Source organism: Heteronotia binoei, chromosome 15 (genome assembly GCF_032191835.1).
Source record: "Heteronotia binoei isolate CCM8104 ecotype False Entrance Well chromosome 15, APGP_CSIRO_Hbin_v1, whole genome shotgun sequence".
Lineage (NCBI taxonomy): Eukaryota > Metazoa > Chordata > Lepidosauria > Squamata > Gekkonidae > Heteronotia > Heteronotia binoei.
In genome coordinates, this window is record NC_083237.1 from 26419817 (window position 1) to 26443034 (window position 23218).

The 23218-nt window shown below is 47.7% G+C and overlaps 1 protein-coding gene across 2 annotated transcripts in view; it reads right to left on the minus strand.

Annotated features, from left to right (window-relative positions):
• The window catches only part of TTYH1 (tweety family member 1), an 82224-nt gene that overhangs the window by 13923 nt on the left and 45083 nt on the right, over positions 1-23218 (minus strand). For both annotated transcript variants that reach the window (XM_060256038.1, XM_060256039.1), the window contains exons 3-7: positions 15030-15141; positions 10465-10685; positions 8193-8288; positions 4569-4641; positions 730-805 (exon numbers count right to left, since the gene is read on the minus strand). In XM_060256038.1, coding sequence (XP_060112021.1) covers positions 730-805; positions 4569-4641; positions 8193-8288; positions 10465-10685; positions 15030-15141 — 578 coding nt within the window. The remainder of the gene's footprint in view (positions 1-729; positions 806-4568; positions 4642-8192; positions 8289-10464; positions 10686-15029; positions 15142-23218) is intronic.

Sequence of the window (23218 nt, forward strand, 5' to 3'; positions counted from 1 at the left end):
ATGGAGACCCCCTCTGGTTTTCAGGGCAACAGAAGCTCAGAGGTGGTTTGTGAACCAAATAGGGCTGACCCTGCTTAGCTTCCGTGATCTGATGAGACTGGGCCAGCCTGGGCTATCCAGGTTGGGTTTTCTAAGATCTGGTGCTTGTTTAGCCAATGGGCATTTTCCACTGATGCTACACAGGCAATAGAGAGTTCTAAGCCTCCTCCCAGCCCCTGCGTGCATGCACAAGCACACACACAGGCTTTGTACTTTTGACAAGTATATGCCAGGGCAGGCATTCAACTGGTACTGCTTTGCCCCCATCTTTATATTTCTGTTAGCACAGAACCTCTCAGGCCCCCAGAAGAGTGCAGCAATCTAGGAAATGAACCAAGCAGTGCCCTGAATATCTGTTCTTGGAAGCAAGGGTGTTAGTAATCTTTGCATGGTTACGTTAACAAGCTTCATGGAGATTCTCCTGAGGCCAGATAGTGGAGCAAAATTTGAACCCCAAACTCCTGAGTCAAACTGTTAACTGACCACCATGAAAAAGAAAATTCCTGCTCCTGGGGTTTTGCCAACAGCAGATGCCAGCAAAGCATGTGAGGGCATGGAGATCGACATGCTGATGCCTGCACAGCTTGAGCCACTGCTGAAAATGCAGTTTCCAGGGGCTGCTTCAAAAGCTGGCCCTCCTCTACTCAGGTGGAAACCCATCATGCCCATTCATGGCAGCTCTGATCCTACCTGGGCTGAGTCCAGTTCTGGCTTGGGTTGTGTTCATCACATAGCCATCTGGTTCAAAGCAGAAATCACTCAGTCCCTGAAAGGGCGGGGGGAGGAAGAGGAGGAGAAACACATGTCTCTTTCATTGCATTCTGTTGTTACCAGCATCTAAGCAAAACCAAGCAACAATCAGTGCAATACCCTGCAGAACTGCTCCAATCTAAACCCACTTCCTTCAATAAGGTTAGACTGGAGTAACTCTATCTAGGTCTGCATGGTCAAGAAGGCAGAGTCCCCTGAACAGACAGTGGTGGGTCCATCTGATAGACACCGTAATGAAATGAAATGGCAGAGGGTAGTATATCTTTGGGACATTGTGGTTTAAGAGGAAAGGGTCCAGAACCGAGAACCACTGTTTCTGATGTAACATGTCTTATACTTTAAAAAAAAATTGCACTGTCTTCTAATTTTGTGATACAGTTTTACATTGTTGATTGTACGTCTTATACTGTGTATTATTGCATTGCTTTAAAATTCTGTAGCCTAACTTGACTCTTAGCAAGAAAGACTGCAGACAGAATAAATAAATAAATATAAACAAATAAATGCTAAGTGGCTGGCACATGAGACTGAGATAATTATTATTTAATTACATTTTTTAAAATCAGGTCATGGTCAGAAGTGAAGCAGCCTGGGGTGAACACAAGGTATTTATTTATGGAGAAGATATATCCCTTGCCTTCCTACTAAAAGTGGCATGCAGCATGGCTTAAGGTAAACCTTGTGCAAGCACCAGGCAAAGGGGATATTTTACAAAATAATACAAAAGCAATATGAACAACATAGCAGTAGCATAGTAACAGTCAGTCGTAAGAACAGCAATAAATAATATCTCTAAAGAAGAAATCAAATCAACCATAAAAATCAATAAGCCCCAGCAGGTCAAATGGTCTGTCATCACCATGTTAGGAAGGCCACTCAGTTTTATCCACCACCCACTGCCTTGGAGAAGAAAATAATTCATCAGCTCTCTGGATGGCCAAAAGCAAGGGGACAAACTGTGTTTTGAGGGAAAGGGTGTTTCTAAAGTGGAAAGGGAAAAAAAAATAGCTGGGTGTTTATGGGTTTGAACCATACACAGGGCTGCCTTGGGTTGCCCCACAGGGGGACTGCACCTGCACAGATAGCAGGAAGACCCCACAATAAAGGGGAGCATCCAGACGATGTTATACCCAAGGTGGTTGTATAACTTAGGGTTGTCAGTTCTGCATAGGGAAATACCTGGAGATTTTTTTTTGGGGGGGGGGGGTGAAGCCTGCAGAAGGTGGGGTTTTTTCCCAGGTGAGCTGATCCCTGTTACCTGGAGATCAGTTGCACTAGCGGGTCACTTCCAGCCACCACCTGGAGGTTGGCAATTCTATTGTACCAAAGAGTTTTCCCTCCCAAATCGCTAGAGCATCTGGGAAAACCATAGTTTTTCTGGAAGCCCCTAGAGAGGCCAGCACGCAATATCGCCAGTGCGATGACGTTACTTGCAAGTGACATCATCACTCCACGCATGCGAAAACAGTCCCCCGCAACCCTACCAAAAGAGGAAACAGTGGGATGTTGCATGTGGACAGATTGTCTGTCTGGTAACGAGGAGGGGTACAGAGCCAAGCCCTATCCGTCTTCAAAAAGGTGGCGCTAAACTCTACATTCCTTTCCCCATTTTTGGACCTTTGAGAAGCTTTTTCATGTTTTTTATGGAGTTGTGCTGTAGCAATGCAGCAGGGCTGGGGGAAAGAAAGGGGGGGAGCCCTGAAAGAGCTTTAAAGGAGGGGTGGGTGGGGAGACCCCTGTGCATTATGCAGGTGTGACAGCTGGGACTGGGAAGTGCCAGCAAGTGGTGTTGGAACAGGGCTTGTGGTGAGTTTGTGCGGATGCAGTATGGAACCGAGGTCCCTCAAAAGGGCTGTGCCCATTGTGGAGGGAACAGAACATTAATCAAGGCCACTGGAAAGTACACAGAGACTATGGAGTGCCTGCTAATTAGAACTAAGTGAGAAGAGTGTGTGTGTTTGTGTGCAGAGGGATGTGATGATGGGAAGGGGACTGTAACTCTGGCTGGAAATGCCAGCAATTAAATTAACGTGCTTCAGAGAGCAGGGACAGACTTTCCACCAAGGCCACCCAGTCAGTCCTTCAGACATCATAAGGTGGCCCTCTTTTTGTCTGCCAGAGGTTCCTGTGCTTTTGACATCTGCAGGATGGGCAAGAACACAGCAGTTCAGAGCATCTTAACACAAAGATGTAGTGGCTGAAAATGCAGCAGAGGTTTCTCACAGTGGTTATAAGGCTTGGGGACACTGGTGCCATTAGAGTGGGACTTTGGGGTGGAGGTGCAGGCCCTCACAGGTTCATTCGAGGTGCCAACAACCTCCAGGCGAAGCCTGGAATTCTCATGGAATTACAACTGATCTCTGTTAATGCCAATAAAGGTATGGAAATGGAAATGAAACAACTGATCTCTGGACTACAGAGCATTATGATTCCCTGGAGGAAATGGGAGCACTGGAGGAGAAATATGGCTGCCAAGTTCCCACCAGGGGTGGGGGATCCCCTGGTTTGGTGGGCCCCAACCTGCTGGCAGGGAGGAGGCTGCTGGGGGGGATCCCTGCCCCCCAAGTCTGTCAACATGTGGAGTGATGATGTCACCCGGAAGTGATGTATTGTGCTGGGCATATCGCATGGGGATGCTCTAGGAAATTGCAGAAAATTATGGTTTCCAGTGGGGATGCTCTAGCAATTTGGGAGGAACTCTATGGTACCATAGAGTCTCCTCAATTGCTAGAGCATCCCCACTTGAAACCATAGAATTTTTTGCAATTTCCTGGAGCGTCCCTGCGCAACACATCACTTCTGAATGATGACAATGTGCTGTGTGTGCTATGCACGCATGAAAAAAACTCCCCCACTGGCAGCCAGTGTGGACTTGGCAACCCTAAAGAAACTCCAAGGTATACCATAGTGTCTAGTAGAAACAGACATCCTAGAGTGACATCACACCCTTGCTAAGTTCCCTTCCCTCTCCAGATTCTGTCCTTCTCTGGGATGGCCCACAAATCTCCCAGGAATTTCCTAAGCAGAATTTGGCTCCCGAAGCAGAATGCAGCTTTGTCACTGAAGTACACATTATCACTAGGAGGGGAGGTGGCGAGAATATTGGGTCCAGAGTCTGAAATTGCAACACTGGATTGGAACTCTGCCTTGAAAAGAATAGGCTGCAATCCTCAGCACCCATTACAGTCCTTACCACCTTAGAGGTAGCTGATGTTTTGTGCATCTCTAAGAGGGCATCCTTTCGGGAATGGAAAATATAGAAGGAGGAAGTCCCAGGGGATTCTGGGCTGTGGGAGAAGCCAGCTAGGTCAGGAGGAGGCTCCCCACCCTTCCGCTGTGCTGCTCCAGGTAGCTGCATAGTCTGTTTGTATGGCCAGGCTAGCTCTAGATCAGGGGTGGCCAAACTGCAGCTCGGGAGCCACATGTGGCTCTTTCACACATCTTGTGTGGCTCTCAAAGCCCCCACTACCCATTCAGCTAGCTTGGAGAAGGCATTTCTCTCTTTAAATCACTTCACCAAGCCAGCCAGTGACTTGGAGAATGCATTTAAAGTTAAAGTTGCCTGCTTCCTTCCTTCCATGATGTTCATGTCTTGCGGCTCTCAAACAACTGGCATCTATATTTTGTGGCTCTTACATTAAGCAAGTTTGTCCACCCCTACTCTAAATTGTACCCATTCCTCCTTTCCTTCTCCCAGCTTTGGATTTCATCAGCCCAGATCTACTGATCTGTACCTCCACCCCAAGCCCCTTACTCACCACGGCTGCTGCTGTCTCCAACCCCATGGAGCCCCAGCTCAGGATGAGAACTAGGAAACTCATCACAGTCATCCTGTTGGAAGAAAGAAAGGTACCTGAGTGAGCACAGAGCACCTTGCCTTTAGTCAAGGGATCAGCATGCTTTCCCTATTCCATTTCATCTCTTCTTATATCCGTTTATATTTCTGTCAGTGGTTTCGTATCGCCACTTTTTGCTACTGGTTTTTGTAGATCTGCATAATGTATGCATTTCTGTATACATTGTCATTTACATGGATGATATGTGTATAAGGCTGATTTACTGATGCAAAAATAACGCTGAAAACCATGGACATGTTCTGGCAAATAATGCAATGCAAGAAAACCAAAAAGAAAGGAAAAGAAAGAACCATGGGTCATTTTGCACAAGGGAGAAACAAAACTAAAATGGGGTGTTGGGGGGATGAAACAGTCAGGTAACCTTACTTGGTATCAACAGGGCTTTTTTTGTAACAGGAACTCCTTTGCATATTAGGCCACACACCCCTGATGTAGCCAATCCCCCAAGAACTTACAGGGCTCTTATTCCAGTGCCTACTGTAAGCTCAGGAGGATTGGCTACATCAGGGGTGTGTGGCCTAATATGCAAAGGAGTTCCAGCTACAAAAAAAGCCCTGATCGAGCCAAACCACTAGTCCATCTAACTGACTACTGACTACTCTGCCTGACAGTGGCTCCCCAGGGTCTCAGACAGGTGTTACATGAGACTGAACCCAGGACCATCTGGGCAGGGCCAGTTCTCCGGCCAAGCTACCAAAACCGGGCAGGGACTCATCTCATCTCCTCAGCCCTCACTGGCATGGGAGACAACAGGCTCCACTTCCTGACGTGGTGCAGCTCAGGGGTAGAATTCTATCAAGAGCTCCTTTGCATATTAGGCCACACCCCGATGTAGCCAATCCTCCAAGAGCTTACAAGGCTCTTTTCTGTAAGCTCCTGGAGGATTGGCTACATCAGGGGGTGTGGCCTAATATGCAAAGGAGCTCCTGATAGAATTCCACCCCTGGTGCAGCTGCTCTGACCCCATCAACAGCCCTGTGGAAAGAGGCAATGAGTGTACCTTGACTGGGATGACAGAACCGACCCTGGTTCTGAATGGAAACTATTACTGAGCCACGGCTCCCTGCTCAAGGCTGTGTCACCTTTTTTCCTGAGGTGGTTGGATGATTTCCAGAAGATGTATTTTTTCTCCACTATTGCACTGCTCCTTCTGGATTCAGATGCCACCTAGTCCTTCTAAACTACAGCTGTGCCTATGGGTGGGGCATGTCATGGCAAAACTCAGAGGGACGGCCATGCTGGCCAATTGCGGAAAGACCACAAAGGAGTCTTGTGACACCTTCGCAAATGTTCTGTGGCTGAAGCTTTGCTAAACTAGAGGCTGCGTTGTTATGTTGGTGAAGCATATCCTCAGTTGGTGGATATATTGGTGGATATAGTCATAAGTAGGTCTAAGCGAAGAATCCCCCTCCCAGAAAAGTGTAAATATAAATGTATAAAAAGCTGGGTTAAAGGGCCATGGGATGCATGAGGTAAGATCTGTGACATTTTTATGCACCACTCAGACATATGCAAGGTATGTCCAGCCGCCATTCACAAAAGCAGTAATTGGCAATAACACAATCTCCCTGGCTTTGCTAAATTAATTTAATCTGTTTCCAGGCCGCTGTCTGATGTCGATGAATGGGTCTGTCACTATGGTTTTGCCTTAGAGCGGTGCCTGATTAGAATCCAGGAGCTGGCAAAAGGAGGTTAATGTTTCTTAATGGCTGTGGGTGTTCCTTTGAATGAGCAATTCTATGGGGGTGGGGTGAGTCTCTGGTTCAGCGGCAGAACACTTGCTTTGCATGCAGGAGGCCCTCTCTGGCTAGAAAGGAACCAGGTAGCCAGGGGTGTGAAAAACATGAACCCCAGACTCTGGAGAGCCCCTGCCAGTCAGAGGATGAGACATCGACCCTGATAGACCAATGGTCTGACTCACTGGAAGGCAGCACCATGTATTCAATTGAGCCTCAGAGCTGGAAGCTGTAGTGATTATGTATGAGTAGTAGTAGTAGTAGAAGAAGAAGAAGAAGAAGAACTGCAGATTTATACCCTGCCCTTCTCTCTGAATCAGAGACTCAGAGCGGCTTACAATCTCCTTTATCTTCTTCCTCAACAACAGACACTCTGTGAGGTGGGTGAGGCTGAGAGGTCTTTCACAGAAGCTGCCCTTTCAAGGACAATTCTTGCGAGAGCTATGGCTAACCCAAGGCTATTCCAGCAGTGCAAGTGAAAGAGTGGGGAATCAAACCTGGTTCTCCCAGAGAAGAGTCCGCACACTTAACCACTACACCAAACTGGCTCTCATGTATGAGCAAAAGAGGCTGATTATTTGGAAGATGGGCACAGGGGGGAGGGGGAGGCAGAGAGGGAGAGGTGGCAGGAGATGCAGCCCCTTGAGGTTTTGGGGCCAAACTACAGGTAATGTTAGGGATCTGGCAGGGGATCTCCTCAAATGTTTCCCCCTCCCCTGCAAAGGAACAGCTGACAGGGGTGAAATGTGATTCTGGGGAAAGAAAGGTTTCCCTCTTTCCTCTCCACTACACCATTTCCATGACTGAAAATCCCTCCTGCCGGGCTGATTTTAGCTCTCAAAGGAAGCCAGTCAGCCCTGGCTAGTATTTAGATGGGAGACCTCCAAGGAATTATCAGTTAGTGGTGACACAGAGGCAGGCAATGGCCAACTACCACTGGACATCTCTTGCCTTGAAAGCCCTATTGGCTCAGCATAGGTTGGCTGGGACTTGACAGTGCTTTTCACCACTAGCAGTGGCATGACACACACAGCTCCTCTCTCTTACACCACTGTTTGTAGTGTTTGTGCATGCTAATAAAGGTGAGTGACTGACTGACATATACACAGTACAAATACCTGCTTTTTCCCCTAAAGGAACCTCAGAAGAGGGGGCATTTTCAACCACAGAAGCATTATTAGAACTTGGGAGGGAAAGAGTTAACTCTGTCTTCTCCAGCAACACAGTCTTAATCTATCTTCCCCTCCCCTCACCAACACACAGCCATTCCCCATACTCTAGCATCCTGTGCACGTTGGCTCCTACTTTCTCTTGGAGGAGCTGATAAAAGGCTGCTGTACCATGGGGAGGGGAGGTTGCAGGGGTGGGGGGGTGTCTGCGCTCCACATAGGCTCTGATTGCACATCTTTCAAATAAAGTAATTATGACAAAGATGCCTTAAATCTGCAAAAGAAACGAAATCCAGGAGTGCGTCCCTTGAAATTCTCACCGCTCAGGGACTGTGTAACATATTTTTATACATAGCTCTGTTTGGCACTAAACATTCCCCTAAAAAAGAAAAAGGGGAAAAAACCTAAACTGAACCCCTAAAACACCCCTGAAAGTAGCTGGTGGTCTTCTTCCTCTGGTTCAACAATTTTTGCAGCGCGTAAAAAAAAAAATCCTTTTGAACCTCTTATGGGTGCAACGGTCCCATCTAGTGCCCCTCCCTCCCCCAAACTCCCAAGCATTCCCAGCCACTGTCCCAGTGCAGCAGTGCCCAGATGTGCCCACCAGATGGCGCACTCACACGATTACCAGCCACTTGATCTGCTTCGCCAGCCCCAGCAAGGTGAAGAGGCAGATGATGAGGTCCAGCAGCAACAGCAGGATGTAGGCCAGCCACCTGGGAGAGCCAGAAAGCAAAGGAGTGAGGACCACACTGCCCATTTCTTCACTCCCATTCACTGTTCCCTGACTGGTCCTATGTTAGAACTTTTGTGCTGTGAGCCGCCATGAGCCGCTTTGGTGGGAAGGGCGGGATATAAACTAAAACTAAATAAAATGAAAATGAAAATGAAATGGTCTGCCTAACAGTCATCCATCCATCCATCTATCTGTGACGAACCGCTTACTAGAATAAAGTTTGAGTCCAGTGGCGCCTTTAAGACCAACAAAGTGTTATTCTGGGCACACACACAAAAGCTTATATCCAGAATTAAACTTTGTTGGTCATAAAGGCGCCAATGGACTCAAACTTTGTTCTCTTGCTTTGTTCTATAGCTGCCCCATTAATCTCTCTTACTAGAATGTTACACGCCTCTTCTTCGCCATACTTTACTCATATCAGTCTGTCCCTAAATTACTCTATTTCCTCCTTCCTTCCTTCTCCTTTCCCCCACTAATCCTAATATTTGGGCAGTACCCCAGATGATGCTGTAACCTTACAGTTCCCCTCACACTGCTCCATCCACACAGCCCCCCTCATGCTACTCCATCCTCACAGTTCCCCTCACAATGCTCCATCCTCACAGTTCCCCTCATGCTGCTCTAGCCTCATGGTTCCCCTCACACTGCTCCATTCTCAGTTCCCTTCATGCTATTCCATCCTTACAGTTCCCCTCAAGCCACTCCATCCTCACAGTTTACCCCACTACTGCATCCTCATCAGCTCCCCTCAAGCTGCTCCACTTCAGTCCTCCTCACACTGCTTCATTAGTTCCCCTCATGCCGCTCCATCCTCAGTTTCCCTCATCCTGCTCCACTTCACAGTCCCCCTCACACTGCTTCATTCTCAGTTCCCCATATGTCGCTCCATCCTCACGGTTTCCCTCATGCTGCTCTATCTCACAGTCCCCATCACACTGCTTCATTCTCAGTTCCCCTCATGTCGCTCCATCCTCTAAGTTTCCTTCATGCTGCTCCACCTCAGTCCTCCTCACACTGCTTCATTCTCAGTTCCCCTCATGCTGCTCCATCCTCACAGTTTCCCTCATGCTGCTCCACCTCACAGTCCCCCTCACACTGCTTCATTCTCAGTTCCCCTCATGCCGCTCCATCCTCTAAGTTTCCTTCATGCTGCTCCACCTCACAGTCCCCCTCACACTGCTTCATTCTCAGTTCCCCTCATGCCGCTCCATCCTCAGTTTCCCTCATGCTGCTCCACCTCACAGTCCCCCTCACACTGCTTCATTCTCAGTTCCCCTCATGCCGCTCCATCCTCAGTTTCCCTCATGCTGCTCCACCTCACAGTCCCCCTCACACTGCTTCATTCTCAGTTCCCCTCATGTCGCTCCATCCTCTAAGTTTCCTTCATGCTGCTCCACCTCAGTCCTCCTCACACTGCTTCATTCTCAGTTCCCCTCATGCTGCTCCATCCTCACAGTTTCCCTCATGCTGCTCCACCTCACAGTCCCCCTCACACTGCTTCATTCTCAGTTCCCCTCATGCCGCTCCATCCTCTAAGTTTCCTTCATGCTGCTCCACCTCACAGTCCCCCTCACACTGCTTCATTCTCAGTTCCCCTCATGCCGCTCCATCCTCAGTTTTCCTCATGCTGCTCCACCTCACAGTCCCCCTCACACTGCTTCATTCTCAGTTCCCCTCATGCCGCTCCATCCTCAGTTTCCCTCATGCTGCTCCACCTCACAGTCCCCCTCACACTGCTTCATTCTCAGTTCCCCTCATGCCGCTCCATCCTCAGTTTCCCTCATGCTGCTCCACCTCACAGTCCCCCTCACACTGCTTCATTCTCAGTTCCCCTCATGCCGCTCCATCCTCTAAGTTTCCTTCATGCTGCTCCACCTCACAGTCCCCCTCACACTGCTTCATTCTCAGTTCCCCTCATGCCGCTCCATCCTCAGTTTCCCTCATGCTGCTCCACCTCACAGTCCCCCTCACACTGCTTCATTCTCAGTTGCCTTCATGCCGCTCCATCCTCACAGTTTCCCTCATGCTGCTCCACCTCACAGTCCCCCTCACACTGCTTCATTCTCAGTTCCCCTCATGCCGCTCCATCCTCACAATTCCCCCACGCTGCTCCATCCTCACAGTCTTCCTCAGACACCCACCCTCCTTCTCACCTGTAGTCCTCCAGGTAGCCAACTTGTTCTGCCAGGAAGCTAGGCCCACCACGTGTTTCCCCCCAGAAAGGGACCCCATCTAGGGTCTGCGCCACTGTCTCGGCCTGGCGGCGAGTGTTACGGACCACAGCCACCAAGTCAGTCCGTGGCGACAATGTCTCCTCGAGCTGGGTCAGGTCCCCACGCACAGTTGCTGAAAGTAGCTCTACTGTCTCCGAGACCTGGGGGAGAGGGATGGGGGGGTGTCACAATTCTGGTATATATACAAACTAGTTCTGGTGTGGGAAGGCCATAGGAGCCACATGTAGCAGGCATGTATCTAGGTACCCATGGCCGATGGAACATACACGTGCTGCATCCTTCATTTTACACAGCGCTTCAGGGCCCAGCGGGAACTCAAGAACTAGTTCTCCACACACCAGTCACCATACGACCCGTGTTCCCTTCAAGCTGAGTTAGTATGAGCTAGCTTACAATTTTTTAGCCTCCAGTTTACACATTTTTGCCTCAGCTCAGGAAAAAATGGCGCTAGAGCAAACTAATTTACACAGTAGCTCACAACTTTAATGCCAGCAGTTCACAACTCTAATGCCAGTAGCTCACAAAGTAGAATTTTTGCTCACAAGGCTCCACAGCTTAGAGGAGGAGGGGATGCAAACATCATGATGTGCTCAAATGTACATTTGCACAGTGAATGCTTATTCCATGTAAGGATTTCTCCAGAACCGGATCTACATGTTTTTTGAGGGGGGGCAAAATTAAAAAATGATGCTCCCTTTTGGGCCATTTTGTCTTATGGTCCCGTAGAATACAATGGACTCCATGTCCAATTTGGCAACCCCTCTCTGTCACCCCTGGGGCAAGCACCCCCCTCTGCCCCCCCTAGATCCGGCCCGGGACTTCTCTTAGCCAAAGGAAGGACAGGACATGGCAGGTTTATTAAGGGTGATTAGCTATAACGGCTAGAAATGGGCACATTCCTGATCCGAGGCAGGATACCTCTGATTAACGGATGTTGGGGACAAACAGAACGGCTGTCTCCACTTTGCCCTGCTTGGAAGCTTTCTAGGGCCATCTGGCCAGTCGCAGGGACAGAAAGCTGAACTCAGCTAACCTTCGGTCTGATCTAGCAGGGCAATTATTTTGTCCTTAAGGAGCTCCGCAGAGCACAGTCTCTATTTCCGGGAAGTCCTTGTTCAAATGCTCATTTTGTTTCTGAGATTTCACGAGGCACTGTTTACATCTTTCCGCGTTTCATTTCACAACCATAAGGGCTAGAAACTTGGCTTCAAGCCGTATGGGCTAGAATCACACGGCTGCAACTGTTCTCCATATTGACATCAGCTAAGCACCGCTGTGTGCCATGCACCCGCTTGCCAGATAAAAGCCGCTCGCTGTTTACAACCCTATGGCCAACATTCCGTAAAGCTGTGGGTTTTACTCCGTCTTCTTTAGAAGTTTTATCAGTGAGATCAAAAATGATATGGCTCTCTCTGAAAGACCCATCTTTTGGGCTCATGTTTTGCAGGGTGGGTGGGTGGAGTGGGAACGGTCCAAGTTGCACAGCCATAGCCAGGATATGGTCTGTTTATGTCATTTCAGAAATACAATAGACATTTTTCTTCCGTGAATTATGCAATTGTGAACAGGATGGGAATATGTGGGGGGAGGGGGGGGAAGAGGATGTCACTATTTATTTATGTGAAATATTTAATTTCCCCTTTTTTTTCCTTTCATGCCTGACTCGAAGCAGCTTACAGGCTTGGAAAAATGAAGCTCAGGCCCCAAACAGCTATTGATCCTTCCAGCATTGCCGTGGTCCAGCCTGCAACAGGAGAACCACTTCTTAATTTTTTACCTTCCCTTCTCCTACTCTCCCCTTCCATTCTTCCCCTTCCTTTCGCTGTTGTTTCTGTTTCTCACTTTCCTCTTCTTGTCCTAGTGGCTATTAAGCCCTGACCTGGAGAGCCCAGGCTAGTATTTGGATGGGAGATCACTGAGGAATATTAGGGTCGTGACGCGGAGGCAGGCAATGCCCAACCACCTTTGAATGCTTCTTGCCTTGAAAAACCCCACAGGGTCACCATAAGTCTGCTGTGACTTGATAGTACTTTCTGTCACTACCGATCAATATTAAAATATGGCCATAAGGACACCCGGGCAATCCACTTCAAAGCAGAATATGACCCAGTTGTGTCAGGACCCTGATCCATCAGTTTAAAGGCCAATGATCTGAAGTTCACAAGCATAGCAGATCTGGCCAGTGATGTAGGTGAATTACTCCCTATGATACACCCCCAAACTCTATGCAAAATGAAGAAATGACAGAGGTGCTAGGTTCCTTGATAGATGCACTGTTGTAGGAAGAAGGAGTCTCTGAGAGTATAAAAGCCAAAGCATGCACACACACACACACACAAACAAAAACCACTAGTGCATATTATGTGGAAAGCATCGTCATTCTTCACATAGCTGAGTATTCATATTGCTGGGGAGGGATGGTGGCTCAGTGGTAGAGCATCTGCTTGGTAAGCAGAAGGTCCCAGGTTCAATCCCTGGCATCTCCAACTAAAAGGGTCCAGGCAAATAGGTGTGAAAAACCTCAGCTTGAGACCCTGGAGAGCCTCTGCCAGTTTGAGTAGACAATTCTGACTTTGATGGACCGAGGGTCTGATTCAGTATAAGGCAGCTTCATATATGTTCACATAAACCCAAAATGGGCATTTTCTAGATGCTACTCAAGACCACACCAGTTTTAAGGCACATGCATGCTATTGTACACCAGCCTGGAGATACCTGCTTGAGATCACTTACAGGTATGCCACACACAGTCACTGTGCCTTCCATGCTGCATATTCAGCCCTGCCAAGTGACTTGCCTGTTCCATTCCATTCACAAGTATGGTCTGCATGCTAGTGCTCACAGCAAACTTGGATGGCCTAACTACACATTACAAAGTCCTCAGATCATCCCCAGCGCAACCACAAGGATGTTCAATCAGCTGAGTTGTGAGTTCCCTACTAGGAACTGAATTCCCAGGTACATGAAGTCCAATTTTTATCAGGACTACAGTGCACAGTGAGAGGCTACTTAATCCTCTACCCTGTGCTGTTATCCCAACTTGAAATACCTCTGGGTGTGCTATCTGGTCTGCTGGAGAAACCTGAACAAACCCCATCAATACATGCGGACAGGGGTGGCCCATCTATTAGGTAACCCTGAGCAATTGCCTAGAAGACCAGTGGTGAAGAGGCACCAACCAGCCCTGTTGCGATCCCACCATCTGTCCCATCACCCACTCACTGCACCAAGATTTGCCCAGGAGAAGGGAGATGCTGGCTTCCTACTTCCCCACAGCTCTTGAGAGGAGGGCAAGGAGGTTGGGTGCCACCGCATCCCACCTCACCTAGCTGAGGGGGGTGGGAGAAAGAGGTAGGACATGCAACAATTTCTCAACATGGTGTGCATGGGGGGGAGGGGTCAAGCACAAGCTTCCCATCTCCCTACTGCCTGATGGGAAGGGGAAGCAAGGAGGGTAGTGCTGCCATTCAATCTCCCTGATGGATAAGGAGCAGCTTGGGTACCCTAGCCATGGGTGCTCCAATTCCTTGGGCTAGCCCTAGCACACACCTGTGTGCATTTCAGGTGAAATGTATGTGGGGGAAAGGCTTAAGCACCCTCTTACTACCTGGCAATGTCTCAATATGAATTGGGCTCCTGCATACCCAGGAACTGAGTTCCCAGTGGGGAGTTTGCAGCTCACATCTGATTCACATCATGGAGGATCTGCACACTGCTTGAGGACTTGGTAGTCAGGTTCAAGGGGCATATCTGCAACATGCTAAATATACACTAGACCAGGGGTGGCCAAACTTGCTTAATGTAAGAGCCACATAGAATAAACATCAGATGTTTGAGGGAGGGAGGGAGGGAGGGAGGGAGGGAGGGAGGGAGGGAGGAAGGAAGGAAGGAAGGAAGGAAGGAAGGAAGGAAGGAAGGAAGGAAGGAAGGAAGGAAGGAAGGAAGGAAGGAAGGAAGGAAGGAAGGAAGGAAGGAAGGAAGGAAGGAAGGAAGATGGGGAAGGGAGGGAGAGGTGGAAAGAAAGCAACAAACTTTAAATGCATTCTCCGAGTTGCCAACTGGCTTGGCTTGGAGCAGTGATTTAAAGAGAGAAATGCTTTCTCCAAGCCAGCCAGTGGGGAAGTGGGGGCTTCTAGAGGCACACAATGTGCGTGAAAGAGAAAGATGTGTCTCCCAAACTGTAATTTGGCCACCCCTGCACTAGACCCAGACCTAATTCATATCCCAGGAGGAAAGAGATAAGAGTCGAGGACCCTTAGGCTTAAGGGTATGGCCAATAAGCTGTACCACTGAAGGAAGAAAGGAGTCCAGGACCCTTAATCCTGCCAGGGATTGTTGGCTCAACTAATTCCAGCCTCTGTCACCTCTGGAATACGTAAGAAGAGCACAGGCACAGGTTAAAGTGAGTTCAGGGATACCATCTCAAGATACCTGCATGCACAAACAAGCTCTTAACACTCTAATAAAGACATGCACTCACTCACCAGTGTATCGATGGAGCTTAATGTGTGGTTGGCGTTCAGCAGCGAATAGGTGACCTGGTACACGCCATCGTTGGTCTCACTGTTTCCATAGAAACCAATGCCAATCCCAGCACTGTGTTTGGAGGGAGGGAAAAAAAGAGAGACATCTCAGCATCCAAGAACTCCAAACTTTATGACCCTGCTCCCAAGCGGAGAGATTTCCAATTCCATATGGCCAGGATTTTGCCTCATAAATGTCCATTTTTGCAACTTGTAACAATGTACGGTCACAGACTGGTTTTTAATGATATGGCAGATGTCTGGGCAATACTACTGCTGGCAGGGCTTATATGACTGACTATTCCTCCATACAAATATAATTCCTTTCTCACAGAATATTTGTTGCCATGATGATGGGTTACAGCCTAAGCTGATGTGCTGGTGTCCTGTGAACAGGGGACTTAGCTAAACAGAGGAATATTCCACACATGAACTCCCAGTTGCTGTATGAAAAGCGCAGTCACATTGAGCACACTGAGTTGCACTTACCTGTCACTGTTATTCAGACACACATTGGGACTGCGCTTGCACAGGTCAGCAATGGGACATTTCTTACTAGCTCAAAAACTTCAAAGACTGATGGCGGCCCGTAACAGGGTTCAGTAATGGAAGCCAAGGGAAGCGGACGAGTGGGCCTGAGCTTGGAGTCACCTTGAAAGGAACCCGGGAGGACAAAGCCTTCTCCTTCAGTGTAGCTTTCAACCTAGGCAGGGGTGGCCAACGGTAGCTCTCCAGATGTTTTTTGCCTACAACTCCCATCAGCCCCAGTCAGCATGGCCAATGGCTGGGGCTGATGGGAGTTGTAGGCAAAAAACATCTGGAGAGCTATCGGCCACCCCTGCAGGCACTCTTTCTGTCTGCACCCTAAGGGTAAAGCACTGGCAACTCGAACAAGCGCCAACATTGTAGGCTTCTCCTAAGCACAGAAGGCAGAGTTCATGCTCATAGATGTACATCATTTTTGTTCTACATTTTGCGTCATTTTTGTTCTACATTTTGTACATTTTTTAAAAAAGCACCTTGGATGCCACAGCAAAGGACAACAAGCACAACCAACAGGGACAGCCCAGGCAATGGGTCTTGCCTCCCGTGAAGTAAAACACCAGAAGGAGTGCAAAACAAATCCACAAATCCTCTCCTTGCGGCTGGCCTGCACAAGCACAGTCCCATCATGGGGCTGCAAAAGAAGATGGAAGATGAAATGCTGTGAACACCTGGACCTGGTCAGGCTCTTGGTCTGTCAAGCTCAGTATTGTCTGCTTTGATTAGCAGAAGCTCTCCAAGGTCTCAGGCAGGAATTTTTCGCATCAACTGCTTCCCAAGTTCCTTTACCTGGAGATTCCAGGGACTGGCCCTGGGACCTTCTGTGTGTATTATGCCCTCTCCTCTTCTTAATGGTTACAACACTTGATCAGGAACTGCACAAGCCTTTTCCTTCAGTTGCTGAGCCAACTGCTAATAACCTCTTGGGAGCATCGAATCTAGAGGCACCTTCCTGCCCCAGGGGGTTTTTTTTGTAGCAGAAACTCCTTTGCATATTAGGCCACACACCCCTGATGTAGCCAATCCCACAAGAGCTTACAGGGCTCTTAGTACAGGTCTACTGTAAGCTCCAGAAGGATTGACTACATCGGGTGTGTGGCCTAATATGCAAAGGAGTTCCTGGTACAAAGAAAAAGCAGGAACTGCAAAAGCCCTTTCCTGCAGCTGCTGAGCCAACTGCTAATAATCTCTTGGGAGCATGAACTCTAGAGGCACCTTCCTGTCCCAGAACTAGGACCAGATTTAGGATTTTGAGGGGTTCAAGGCAAGATATTATTAGACAGTATGGGCCTCTTGTGTGTGTGTGGGGGGGCAAAGCAGGTGGGATTTGTCCCCTGAGGGAACACAGAAACTCTGTAGGCAGATATTTTGTGGTGACGGGGTGAGGAGGTACAACCTAAGAGTAAGAGCATAAAGACAGGTAGCTTGGTACGTTTAAAGACACTTGCATTAAAAGGCAATAAATTTAAAATAGAATACAGTTGTATAAGGGACTAATACTTGTCATTCATCATAGTGCATTTGCATTCATTGGCCAAAACGGTGGAAAGGAGGAGCCAGTTTATTTCGGAGTGAGCTGCTGGGTAGAATTCTGCCTGACTGTCCCCCCCCCTTTATATCTTAAGTGGGGGAACACCCTCTAGTATTTCACCGAGAGACATGTTAATAACCCCCATATTCTCTTTCCAAGGCTCCCTTTGTAAATCCCATCCCATGCAGAGACACTGAACACGTGTGTGGGGAGGAGAAAGCCCCCCCCCCCAGCCTACATGCAGTTAGCAGATTGCTGGAACAGCCCTCATGCACGTTCTGTGTGTAGGCTTCTCCACACAATTGCGGCGTCTGATTTTTGCAAGGATCCCCATTGCTTGTATGCTAGAATCTGCCCACGTAGAAATGTAAGGATTGTTCAGTCTGCTGAACACATGAAAGGTGAGATGTGGAAGGATGTGCCACCAGGATCCTCCTGGGTTTGCATGGTCTGAGAGGGATGTTATTGAAGTCCCTTCATTACCCGTCAATTGCTGCCTTCATTTGCTCTGCATCTGCTTATCCTCAACAGATTTAAAAGCCACAAAGGTGTTTTTCTCCCGTTATACCATGAAAACACAATTTTCTCTTTGCTATCAACATTTCAATTTCTCAACATCTTAGGTATGCAAAAGTTCAGAGGTATGCATGCTAGTCTGCTGCAGGGGGGGAAGATGACAAAGTCTTGGGATTAGAGTTGCCAACCTTCAGGTGAGGCCTGGAGATCTGCTATTTCAACAGATCTCCAGACTACAGAGATCACTTCTCTTGAAGAAAATGGCAGCTCTAAGGCATTATAGACCACTGAAGTCCCTTCCCTCCCCAGGCTCCACCTTTTCTCACAGGCTCTGCCCCAAACTCCTCATAGGGTTGCCTGTCTCCAGGTGGGAGCATGGGAGCTCCAGATTTTGCAGGCTTCTGTCTGAGGCTGGCCAGCGGGGGAAGCCCCACCCCCAACACTCACAAGCTCACGTGATGTCCCTGATATAATATCATCACACAGAAGTGACATCATCATTCAGGGATGTTATGTGGTGAAGCTCCAGTATTTGTGCAAAACTCTATGGTTTGAGCCCAATTTTACCATAGAGTTTGTCCAAAAAACTAGAGTGTCACTAAGTGATGTCATCATACCAGGGACGTCATCACACTGCCCTTCCCACCCACCCAACAGCGCATGGTGGGGACCTGGCAACCCTACACCTCAGGCATTTTCAGACCAAGTTGGCAACATTACCTGGGGTAACTTAAAGCCTAACAGATTTATTGTGACAAAAGTTTTGCTGATAAAACCCTGCCTGATCAGATGTATGAAACAATGGCTTCAGTTGGCAGGGTATGACGTGGCAGGTTGTGCTGCACATCATGGCATCTCAGTACTCACGCAGAGGCATTTCCACACAGGCATATTAGAGATAAGGTGTTTTTATTCAAGCAGGGCCAAATGACACATTACACCATTTCCAGGTCTATCCTGGGCCTTGTAAAATCAGACGTGCCCTGGAAGATTTACATTGAAACTTCTCAGGCCTGATTCCCATCCCCTGCGTGCCATCTTCCGACCTAAAATGGCCCCGGGGAGCTGTCATCTACCCCACTGAGGAAAGTTATGGCTGAATCACACAGTACAAAGTCCTCACAGCTGCCCCAAGGACTTTTGGCCAAGTAGGCCTGATGTCTTCAAACAAGTTTAGTCTGTACAGTTCTGCATGAGGGAAATGGTGCCCACTGGGCAGCCTGAGCTCAGAAAAACAGTGCCTGGGAGAAAGCCACAAGTCTCTCCTTCCCAAGTCCCAGTCTGAGCAGGCCCCTGAGGTGCTTTAAAAATTAAAGGTAAAGGTAGTCACCTGAGCAAGCACCAGTCGTTTCCGACTCTGGGGTGACGTTGCTTTCACAACATTTTCATGGCGGACTTTTTACAGGGTGGTTTGCCATTGCCTTCCCCAGTCATCTACACTTTCCCCCCAGCAAGCTGGGTACTCATTTTACCGAAGGATCTGCACAGTTCTAAATGAGGGAAATAGTGCCCACTGAGCAGCCTGAACTCAGAAAAATAGTGCCTGAGAGAAAGCCTTGGAAGGATGGAAGGCTGAGTCGACCTGGAGCCGGCTACCTGAACCAGCTTCCGCTGGGATTGAACTCAGGTCGTGAGCAGAGGGCTCTGACTGCAGTACTGCAGCTTTACTACTCTGAGCCATGGGGCTTTAAAAATTACTTGTTTAAAAACATCACATTTGTTTGGCCGCATGTATGCTGAGAGTGCTGTGTTTCCCAGACCCTTTGGAGGCCTGATTCTGACCCAGAGTATGCTATGCAAGGAGAAGAGGTTTCAGCCGTGTACACAGTTTTTCTGATCTAAAATGGTCCCAGAAGAAACCATTTACTTCTTTGTAAAACTTAGCCATTATTATACTAATTCCCCCAACAGAGCAGATAGTGGCTCCCTAGGGGCATTTCAAGTCAGAAAAGTGGTATGGGGGATACTCCTGATCCTGTATTCCTGATCCAAGTTGGGCCCCTGAGATATTACATTATGACATGGTCACCAAGTGTATATTTGGTTTGACAAGACTGGAGAATGACAACACCAGCAAACCTCCATTAACCAAATTCTAACCAGGCATCCCCCTAAGGCAAAATAGGGACAGTGATTTACCAGAAAAGAGCAAGGGTCCAGGAGCAGCTAACAGCTCACGAAAGCTCATACCTGACACAAATTTTGTTAAGTCTTTCAGGTGCTACTGGACTCTTGCTCTTTTCTAAAGCTACAAGCCGATTAACACAGCAACCCATCTCAGTTTATCAGAGAAAGATATAACTAGGCTGCATATGGCTCCTCTGAATTCAGGTGGATGAAGTCCATAGGCATGTGTAGATTGTGGGGTTTGGATGTCCACTGGATGCCCACCCCAAGGACATATGTGCAGATATAACCCAAAGAATCTGGAGCACAAATGAGAAGGACCCATCCTGATGGTGCAATGAAGAAAACAGGGAAGAGTCACATCAGGAAATGAAATGCCAACAGGAGAAGAAAACAGGTTAGGAAGCCCCTGCACAGCACAAAGATGCATCAGGGGGGAACAGCAACAGCCAGCAAAACATCTAAGCTCCTTATGGCAGCTGGCCGGGGATTGGGAAGGGATTTGCATGGAGAGGCAACAAGGCAGTATAGAAGGGCTGGTACTGGAGAGAGACCTGGTATCCCCTCAACTCATCCATCCTCTCTCTGTTGTCCACGATGGGCCCATCTATCTGATGTCGGATCCTGACAGCAAGCATTTGCCCATCCACCCCCTAGCTTGCTTCTGCACTGTAATTATGAAGCACGCTGGGTGGGTAATTATACTCTTTCTGGTAATGACACAAACGTGCAGGAAACAGCTGCAACCAAAATGAACTAGGATTAACCCAACAGAAACCAAAAACGCTAGCCCTTCCTCCTTAATCTGTCTCAAGCACGGACCCATCCATCCACCTGAGCCATTTGCTCAAGGCCAGTTCACTCATTATAGCTGGCTTTTAACAATAAAAAAAGGATTTAGCAATTTGTGCGGGGTTATGGGAGACGTTGCAGGTACTAACTGTCGTTTATGGAAATTCATCTCCTTTGCTGAAATTATGAATTGAGATAAACACATAAACCCCTTTGCTGAAAAGATCAATTAAAAATCGAGATAAATACATAAATACCTTTCTTCCTTCTTTCATCCCATCCTGTCCACTCCTCAATCCATCCAGCCCCAACTGAATTCAATTAACTGGCATATAAATAGGCCCGCAACAGTAAAATCAATTAATCATTAGTTTATTTAATTAAAAACTTTTTACTGACTCAGAAAGTGTTTCCGGTTCAGCAAGCAGCAGATTTGTTTTCCTGAAAAAATGCCTGATTTTTTTAAACAAATACAGCCTCTTGGTAACCCATGAAATGTAGGCATTATTTTGGAGGAAGGCTTCTGCCTCTCTTTCATAAAGGAAGGAACCCCTCTTCTAAGATGGTTCCTGCTGTAACATGTGAGTCACTGAACAACAAAACAAGGCTGTTTTGCCTTCAGAATTTCTTTTTATTCATATATAAATCCTGAAAATTTAAATGTCCAACTGATAAAAAAATTAATTAAACTCACTAAGATTTCTTTAATTAAGAGGAAGCCTTTCATAAATTTGGAAACAACTACTAGCCTGGTCACCCAAGGCGAGTAAGCATTTCCTCCAGGTTACCAAATAGTTGTGGGTTTTTTTCTGAATTGGAAAAAAATTAGTTTTTTTTTTAAAAAAATCTTTCTCCCATCACTGCAGGGTTGTCAGGCCCAACTCAAGAAATATTTGGGAACTTTCAGAGCAGAGCCAGGAGCAATGTTATGACAAGCACGACTGAACTCTGAAGGGAGTTCTGGACATCACATTTAAAGGGATTGCACTCCTTTTAAACACCTTCCATTCATTAGAAATAATGGAGGCTGGGGGCATCTTCTTTTGGGGCTCATAGAATTGAACCCCCTGGTCCAATGTTTTGAAACTTGAGTGGGGCAGGTTTGAGGAGAGGCATCAGAAGCTATACTAAAAAAAAAAATCTCTCCTAGGGCCCCTGATACCCATGGATAAATTCTCTATTATACCTTTTGGAGACTGATCCTCATAGGGTGTAATGGAGTGCCCAGTACACATTCACCCCCCTTCTGATAACCCTGAAGTTGGGGGAGGGCCTCCAAACCAGAGGATCCCAGGCCTCAACTGGGGATCAGCAACCCTACGTCACTAGCAAAAAATAAGTAACACCAGTATGCTGAGCAATTGGGCTAGTGAACAAATTGTGGGCCAGTAAATGGGATTTATTTGTAAGGCTGCTACAAATTACACTTGAGAAAAATCAAATCTAACACTGAGATGTGGGAGAAGAGGGAGTTGCCAACTGGTCTTCCATGATGATGCCTGGACCGAGATTCAGTTGAAAGTTCTCCTCATTCCAGCTACCATTTTGGATCCCTGAGGCCAGAGACGGCAGCTAGATACCCTTTTATTGGCCTCGACTGATTAATGCTTATATTGGACTTAATTGCTGGAAGCTGCTTTGTGATTAAATTTATTTGGTTGAAAATTGGGTAAAAATACAATAAATAAATTAGCAAAGCATTACAGGGAGGGGATCTCAAACCAGGACTCACAACAGCCAAGGCCTGCCATCTTTTTTGGCCCTTTCAGAAATTTTATAAACTTACTTATCAGGAGTATAGGAACTTGATTTGGGGGAGGAGGCTTTAGCCTTTACCCTCTGCCTTGGAGAGGTGCTGTTTTCCCTATTAGTGGGTTAAACTTAACGGTACACTTGTTCATCCCTTACCTTGTTGTATACCATTAGTAGGTTTGTCAGCACTGGGTTGGGAACTACCTGGAGAGTTTGGGGGTGGAGCCTGAAGAGGGCAGGACATGGGGAGGGGAGGGATTTCAATGGGATAGAGTGCCATAGAGTCCAACTTCCAAAGTGCCCATTTTTCCCAGGTGAACTGACCTCTAATCTCCAGGTGGGTGGCAACTGTTTTAAACACTATGGGAAATTGAGCAGTGTTTCTCAAGGGCACAGTACCAGCCCTGCCATCTGACTGAAGCACCCCAAGGCTCAGTCCTGCTCCATGTAGCTGTCTAAAGGCAAGCTCTGAAAGAAGGGATTTCAGTCTGAGCTACTCATCTTACTGGCAGAGGATCTTGCCAGCCTCGTCTCCTGCTGTCTACAAAATCTAACCTCGGTTGCTATATATGCAGTGCCAGGGCTTTTTTTGGTAGAAAAAGCCCAGCAGGAACTCATTTGCATATAAGGTCACACCCCCTGATGTCACCATTGTTTCACATAGGATTTTTTTGTAGAAAAAGCCCAGCAGGAATTCATTTACCTGTTAGACCACACACCCTGACACCAAGCCAGCTGGAACTGCATTCCTGTGCGTTCCTGCTCAAAAAAAGCCCTGTGCAGTGCCATCTGTAGCCTGACCAGGTGTTGAGCTGGCACTTTAACTCTGCACACCGAAGTCCTTGCCTACTGGTATCCCATTTGCACTGGGCCTTACACTACATCTTTT